Source organism: Balaenoptera ricei, chromosome 3 (genome assembly GCF_028023285.1).
Source record: "Balaenoptera ricei isolate mBalRic1 chromosome 3, mBalRic1.hap2, whole genome shotgun sequence".
Classification (NCBI taxonomy): domain Eukaryota; kingdom Metazoa; phylum Chordata; class Mammalia; order Artiodactyla; family Balaenopteridae; genus Balaenoptera; species Balaenoptera ricei.
The window spans coordinates 95796573-95804801 of NC_082641.1; the positions used below are offsets into that span (position 1 = coordinate 95796573).

The following is an 8229-nucleotide window of genomic DNA, read 5'->3' on the forward strand; positions in this document are numbered from 1 at the left end:
AGCAGGGCTGCGGAAGCCTCTGGATCGTGGTCCTTTCTGACAGAACACTGCAGAGCAGCCTGGACTGTGCATTTGTGATTGTCACCCTGCGTTAGCTTCACCTGACACACACACACACACACACACACACACACACACACACACACATACGCATCTTGTATGTGTGTGTGTGTATGTATATATACAGAAGTATTTAAAAGTAAATTACAGGCATTTAAGCAGCTCAGTTTTATGGAAAACTGATGACGTCCATTTAGCACAAGTTGTGTTAGAAATTTGCCAGAAAACTTGGTTGAGGAGGTTTGAGCTTTTAGAGGCATCCTGGGCAATGATTTCTGAAAAGGTTATAATGAAACCAGGGGAGCGGAGAAGATTTTCACAAAGTTACTGGGGATGTACTACGACATTAACGTGTCTTATTCTCTTTCAAGGGAGTAAGCGTAAAGGGGGAAGATTGGAAGTCTAAGAATTCCTAGTCCTCCTGAGCAGGAGTGGCTGGTCCCAGGGTCGCCTGCTCCAGCGAGGTCTCTGATGCTAAGAACTGTAAAAGGTACAGTTGATTTGCTCATGGAAGTTGATTTGCTCATGGAACACCAGGCTGAGAAGAGCATCAGTAAGGTGTTCTGGGAGGAGTCAGATGCAGGATTTAAGAATGAGTGGTCAAAAAAAGGAAACCAGGGGAGCAAATGGCTTTTCTAGTAAGTCTGGGTTTCAAAGAAAGTAAGATGTAGGGAGAGAGCAGGAAAGTCACAGGATTAAGTTACTTGGCATATGTGATATTAATGCGTTTTACTTTTCTCCAATTACTTTTTTTAGTGATCAGAAATGAGTGAACAATCAGAAAAAAACAATTCCACGCAAGAGAAACATGCAGGTCAAAGTTCTCCTGAGAAAAACGGTCAAATCGGACAGAAGCAACTGGTATGGCTCGTGGATACTATGATTCCATGGTATTTGGGGAGTTCGCAACTTGGGGATCTCTGAGATGCCCCAGATTTGGGTGGAAAGGTAGGCCCCATCAGGATTCCACAGGAAGGATCTCTGCCCCTTAGTGCTAATAGGGCTTCTCCTCGTCTTCACCCCGCTGTCATGAAGCTGGTCTCATCTTAACCTATCTCCTCTGTGCCTCTCAGTACCCAGAGTCCTGTGCAATAAAATCCTACCCTTGGAGTAGAAAATTTGTAGAGAATATGGTCAAATATTTTTATTTAACAAATCCTTGGGGTTTTTTTTTCCCATGATATGCTAGTACCTGTTCTAAAGCTTGGTATATGTTCATTCACCTAACCCTTATCACAAGATACTGTTGTTAACCCATTTTGCAGAAGGAGAAACTGAGGCTTAGAAGAAGTAGGAACTTGCTCAAAGCACTCCAGTAACAAGTGGCAGAGCCAAGATCTGAACAGAGGCATCTAAACTCTTGCTTTGCTACTGAGAATAATAGTAGATCATGCTAAGTTGTGTTTCTTGCACAGCTATACCTAAATACAGAATCGTTTCATAAGGTTGTTTGTAAAACAAACCCATACACACAACCCAAAATGAAATTTTAAAGAAACATACCTATATTATTTTAGACTGACTAGACTATTATTAAGCTAAAGAAACTGCAGAAAAGCCTGAGATTCTGTTACTAATTTGTTACCTTGAAATTCATACATTGAAAGTTTCCCTTTGGTTTTGAAATGTAGTATTTCATATATGTGTTAGCCTAAGTGTTTTGGGGCCACTCAGATTATTTTCTTCTAAAATCCTTCAGAGGAGCATTCCCTTCACTTCTGACGTATGTGCTGCATGTTCAAAATTAATTATCAGGACTGATTGAAGTATCTTTATTGCTTGTCTTTCCAATTAGGCCCCATTTAATTTCGAATTATAAATATCCCAAAACAGAGACTTGTGAACATTTCCACTAACACGCTATTTTGTCATTCAAGCCAGGTTTTCTTCTTGCAATCTGGTTTTGACTGAGAGGGGATCCTTCAGGTGGCTGCATTCCGCATCAGAGCCCTGATGGGGTCCACGCTCCCAGGGCAGTGAGTGCTGAGATGCCGTAGAGCGCTGAAGGGGAGGGTTGTGTGTACTGTGTGTTCTCACTGTGTTTTGAGATACTTTACCTGGGCAGAAGGGCTTTTACTCCCTTGTCATTATCCACCATAAAATGGTAATTCTGACTTTCATCCCCAGCAGATTTGAGAAGCCAAGGGGTGTTTTGCAGGTGTAAAGGGAATTCTTCTGTTCCCCCTTGATTGTTTTTTTATTTTTTTATTATACATAGTTTTACACTATGTATTTGTTTATTCAGAAAGAATGACCTAATTTGAAAAATTTTACATCATCTTTTGAAACTTAATCTGATTAAATTGTTTATTACTCTAGCTAAAACAACTAAGCTTTCATGCCATTATGGTAAAAGTTACAGAAACTTCATTCTGATGCTGTGTAAAGCAGATAAAATTATCTAGTTCTTACTACTAATACATTTTATTTGTTTATTTGTTTCATAGCAACAGATAGAGCGACAGTTAAAATGCTTGGCGTTTCAAAATCCCGGACCACAGGTAGCAGACTTTAATCCTGAAACAAGGCAGCAGAAAAAGAAAGCACGAATGTCAAAGATGAATGAGTATTTTTCTGTAAAGTACAAGTAAGATCATGATTTATTATATTTAATCTGTGGGATTACAAAATGCATGAATTCTCCTTGACAAAGCAATTAAACGTTGCCACTTTTTTATTATTTAAAAATGTATTTTCTAAAGTACAGTATCACCCCTTATGTCTGGAAGTTAGCAATTTCAAGAAATAGACTATAATCCCCAACTAGGCATCAGTTTTTTAAAAACAGGCTTCAGAGTAATGGCTGTAGTAGGAGAGATGATTAAAAGTAAGAAAGATGTGCATTAGAAGGAGAAATAATATAACCATGGGAATGAATTCAAGTATCAGATGGGCACAGAAGTATCATAAATTCAATTATTACTAGCACACCAGAGGCATAAATTAAGCAGACCATCAAGGAAAAGGTTGATATATTTGACTACATTAAAATTAAGAGTTTATGCCCTTTAAAAGACACTCTAAAAATAATGAGAGACAAATCACAAGGTGGGAGAAGTTATTTATGATCTAAAAGATCAGTATCTAAAATATATATGAATCAGTAAGAAAAAGATAAACATCCTAAGAGAAAAACGAACCCAACAATGAACAGGCATTTCATAGAAGAAAAGGCTAGTGAACACTCAGGACGCTAAACCTTATTCATTGGTACAGTATGGGGAAGTGCCCCCCTGACCAGATGGGCAAAGAGTGCAGTCTTCTGATATCACTGTTGATGAAGCTATGGGACATGAATGAAGTGTAAAATAGCACAGCCTCTGTTTTAAAACAGCTTGGCATTACCTATGTACCTTGTGACCTAACATATTCACTCCTGGGTGTATATCCTGGAGAAACTCATACATGTACAATAGGAGACGTGTTCAAGAAATTCATGGCATCCCTGCAATAGCAAAGAAAATAAAATAGTAATAACCCAAACGCCCACCCATAATGGAAAAGTTAAGTAGCTGGTATATTTGTACAGTGGAATACATATAGATGTGAAAATATCTGAATACAGCTACATGTGCCACCATGGATGAATCTCAAATCATGATGTAGAATTAAAAAAGCAAATTACAGAAGGGAAAATGCGGTGCGCTTGGAGATACATACACCTATGGCATAATGAAAAGTAAAACAAGGAGATGATTTTTATGATATCAAGGTGTGGTTCCTTTTGGGCGAGTGGAGGGATGCAATGGATGGAGCATGAAGAGGGTGTCAAAGGCGCAACACCCCTTTATTAAGCTGGGCCATGGATACGTGGAAGTGTGTTTTATTCTTTATCTCTGCGTGTATGTTTTGTACACTTTACGTACATATGATAGCTCAGAACTATATAGAATATAGCATCAGATGGGCAGGAAACTGTAAGATTTGTGTCTTGATGTCTGAGTAAAGACAGGGAGTATTTGGGTGAAGGCACAGGGAGAAGGATAGAGTCTGACCTGGGCTCTCCGTTGGCTGCATGACGCCTCATTCCCATCATTCCCATAATAGATTTCACATCTCCTTGTCTGTTGACACCTGCATTTCCTGGTGGGTGTAGGAGCTCTCATGCTTCAGATGAAGTGCTTCAAATGTAAATCCTCATCAGAAAGGCTGTCCTGCTACAGTGAGATAATCAGGCAAGTCTGCATAATGATCCTTAACCTTCCCCGCTTTATTGGGAGAGGGAAGAGGATGGAATAGCATTACCTAACAGGAAGGGAAGGAGGTGTTATGCCTGCTTGGGGGCCAAGGGTGCAGAAGGTCATAACTTCACAGCCTTTTCTGACTTCAACTGGTGCTAATGGATACAGGCTCTACACAGGTACTTTTGTCATTCTCAGGATTTCAAGCAGCTCAGTACTGAAGGATTTATTTCAAGACGGTTTGGTTTTGAGAAGGTGGCAGAATCCTGGTGAAAGCCTTTCGCTTCCTGGACTTGTAGAGGCTGACAGGGGCAGTGTCGGGGCACAAAGCACGGTGTACTCACTGGTACAGAACTTCCTGCCGTCGCTCAGAGTTTATGACACCTTCTGCCCCCCACACTGGGTAAAAAAACAGAATCAGAAAGGGACAGCAGCAGTGGCATGAGGAGACTATTAGCAGAGGAATTTTCAGTTTGCTTGTTTTTGTTTTTCATGATATTGGTATAGTAACGGACAGTTCCAATGCTTATCTTGAGTCATTCAAAATGTGACTGTATTCACTGTAGTGCTTCTTCTTTTCTCTTTTTTTTTTTTTTAATTGAAGTATAGTTGATTTACAATGTTGTGTTAGTTTCAGCTGTATATAGTGCTTTTTCTTAAGAAAGGAAAAATGGATGTAATTTATCAGGGGAAATTCCATCAAGGATGGTTATATTTTTAAGTAAAAAATTGTAGAAGGAAATTTTAATAGCCTTTAATCAGCTACTCCTCAAAATTTGTTTAGGTGGGATATTACATTCCCCAGCATGCTGGAAAAAATGAAGCCTTACTCTAGGTGACAACCCTGACTGCCTTGGTAATTGGTGCATATTGACTGAATTTCCCAGGACATGTTGCCTAATAGCATTCTGAAGTGTTGCTGGGTCATCTTTAGGGTGCTGCTTCCTCAGAGTAAAGGGAGCCTACTTAGGAAGATTGCTACACAAGAATCTATTCTCAGTGTTAAGGAAAACTGCACTGTCCTGTTAGTGTCATTCTTTTCTTTGCAGAGTTCTGAAGAAGTACGACAAAAGCGGCAGGCTTATCTGCAACGACGCTGACCTGTGCGATTGCCTGGAGAAGAACTGCCTGGGTTGCTTCTACCCTTGCCCGAAGTGTAACTCCAACAAGTGTGGCCCTGAATGCCGCTGCAACCGCCGCTGGGTCTACGACGCCATCGTCACTGAGTCTGGGGAGGTCATCAGCACGCTGCCCTTCAACGTTCCTGACTAGGAGCTGCCCTCGTGGGCTGATCGGTTTCTTCTTTACATTTAAGGCAACCTCTTTCTCTTGGGTGAATTTTAGGGCTGGGGGAAAATGTTTTAAAAAACGTACTTAAGACTCATGCTCTGCGAAGCCATAGAACAGTGTGGAATGGGCCACCCTTCTCTAACCTTCCTGCTGTGACCTCTCAAATTCCTCTCCTTGTAACCCAAGAGAGTGCCTATAGATGGATATCAGCACCGACACCTCCATCGCTACTTTGGTCTCAGATTAAAAATCGCTTTCCTCTTTGCTGGTATCTTAGGAAATGGAGCCTGAAGATCTTCAGAATTCTGTAGCTGGGAGCTTGTCGTGACATAGAACATAGAATCATACGTCTATAATAGCTAGTTCCCCTTAGAATCTTACACATCACTAGTTCTAAATCAGAATTGTTATTTGGCTTAAAAAAACCAAAACCTTGTGACTTGGCATGCATACCCACAGTCTCATTTTTTTATTGTTGATATTTTAATAATATTAAAATGAAATGTAATACTTGGCAATATTTTTACTAAAAACTTGTATTTTATTTATGAAATGGAAACATTAGGACTGGAATATCCTAAAAGCCAGTGGTTTACATTGTTTTTTATTTCAGGATCAGTATTTCAGAATATTTTTTCAAAAGGAGGAAACTTAAGTTGTTACATGAAAGCACATTGTTGTGTGTTGGCTAATTGAGTGCACTGATAACCTAGTTGGCTAGATACATGATGTGGTCTTTTTCAATTCCGATACATTGTAGGAGGTTTATAGAAACTTCCACAGAGCCTTCTTTGAATTTGTTTTTAGGAGTCCTGTTTACCCTAACTCAGTGGTTCTCATCCTTCAGTGTACATCAGAATCACCTGGAAGACTGGTTGTATGGTAGATTTTTCTGCCCCACCCACAGAGTTTCTGATTAGGTCTGGGGCAGGGGTCAAGAATTTTATATCCCGGGTGATGTTGATGCCGCTGGTGTGGGGACTTGAAATGTTAGAGAGCTTTCAGAGTTTATTTTTCCTGCATAATCAGTTTCAAAAGCACTTACTGCAGGATCCGCATGCAGGGGAAGGTTCCTGATAATTCTAGACTTGTTACTTGACAGTATGTTTTGGGACTAAAGTAACAAAAATCCTGCAAGACATTCTGTGAGGGCACTATTCCTGTATGTGCAGCAGGAGAACTGACTCTGTTTCTCACAGAATTTACTGAGTTTTCCAGACTCAACTTTGTGCTACATGTTTCCAATTCACTACCTTTAAGCATCACAGCCCTGGGAGGAAGAAATCAAATTACCCAAGTCAGATCCTTTGAAGTGCTTCATCAGGAGTGCACAGCCCTGAGACCAAAGGAGTAGGAGCCTTTTTTGGTTTATATTACGTTTTGTTTTGAGAATAATTGTTGTTTTGTAAATGACTGACCAAGTGAATTGTTTCTTTACTTATTTATTTTAGAATCATATAATTTTAAAGTGGAAAAGGAATCTTACAGGTTGTCTAACTAGTGATCTGTCAACAAATAATAACCAAGAGGCTGTTCTGTGCCAGGCTCAGGGATGGAGCTGTGAGTAAAACTCAGCTGGTCCTGGTCTTCATGGGGTTTATAGACTAAAAACAGTCTTGTTGTTGTTGTTTTGTTTGTTTTTCTTACAGCTGAGGAAATTTGGACCCAGTGAGATTCAAATGACTCTGTTAAGGACAAACAGAAGCACTGGCAACCTTGGTGTTTTGAACCCTAAGACTAGGTCAGTGTTCTTTCCATGACACCAAGTATGTCCCTAATTGGCCTAATTGTAAAGCTCATCCAGGTGCTTTTAATAGTATGCATTCCTGAGCCCCATCCCAAACTTCAGGAGTCAGAACCTCTAGGGATGAGGCCTGGGAATCCATACTTTAAAACAAGCAGCCCCAAGTAGGTCTCATGATCAGGTAAGTTTGAGAAACACTGCCTTATCATAGCTGTCTTATTTTCATATTTAAGAATAATCAGGCAAATTGACATTAAAGTATATTTCCCTTTTGTCTCCTCCTACTGTCTTAAACATTAGATGAGAGGATCTGATTTAAAATGATCTCATTTAAAACATGTGTTGGCAAATTACATTGGTAAGTTTTCCAAGTAAAGCAAAAAATAAAATAAGTTCACATATTTATTAAGCAGACACCTCATACTACTTTTATGGAAACCTAGTAAAACCTTTGATGAAGTCCTTTTTTATAAACCAGTGTATTTCATCTTGATCTACTGCCAATTCAATTCATTTTTAAAAAGCCTCCTGCACTAAAATGATTCTTGCAAAAATAAACTTATGTGAATTGTCAGAAATTTATTTTGTAAGTGTCTAGTTCTATCACAAAGTGAACAAAGCTCTTTAGTTATTTGAACTAAATTCAGATTAACAAGGAATATAGCTGTACTATCTGATTACATTAAGGAAATTTTCTTAGTGTAATCGGATTTTTTTTTTTTAATCGGATTTTTTTCTCTTTCTGCGTGGCTATCTTTCTTTCAATGTTGACAGTGTGTCTTCATGAATATGTATAGAAATTGCAAGGAAAGCTGTTTCACAGAAGGTTGTTTAAATATAAACTGTTATTTACTGAAGGATTTAAACAAGTCACTCAGTAATCCTTTACACAAGGATTTACAAGTGGGATGCCGTATCACATCAATTTGCAGAATACTTTATCTGAGTCTGATT

General features: G+C 39.2%; 1 protein-coding gene across 1 annotated transcript; it reads left to right on the forward strand.

Moving 5' to 3' along the window:
• The first annotated feature begins 533 nt into the window (after positions 1–533).
• Positions 534–5586, forward strand: ARL14EPL (ADP ribosylation factor like GTPase 14 effector protein like). The gene is made up of 4 exons (XM_059919420.1): positions 534–550; positions 817–921; positions 2508–2647; positions 5291–5586. The coding sequence occupies exons 2-4, from the start codon at positions 826–828 to the stop codon at positions 5511–5513; spliced, it is 459 nt and encodes a 152-aa protein (XP_059775403.1). The 5' UTR covers positions 534–550; positions 817–825; the 3' UTR covers positions 5514–5586.
• The last annotated feature ends 2643 nt before the right edge of the window (positions 5587–8229 follow it).

Excerpts from the sequence above, each read along its gene's own strand:
- ARL14EPL (XM_059919420.1), top strand. The coding sequence starts at position 826 with ATGAGTGAACAATCAGAAAAAAACAATTCCACGCAAGAGAAACATGCA. Across the intron at positions 922-2,507 it reads AAATCGGACAGAAGCAACTG|CAACAGATAGAGCGACAGTT; the intron begins GTATGGCTCGTG and ends TTTGTTTCATAG. Across the intron at positions 2,648-5,290 it reads TATTTTTCTGTAAAGTACAA|AGTTCTGAAGAAGTACGACA; the intron begins GTAAGATCATGA and ends TTTTCTTTGCAG.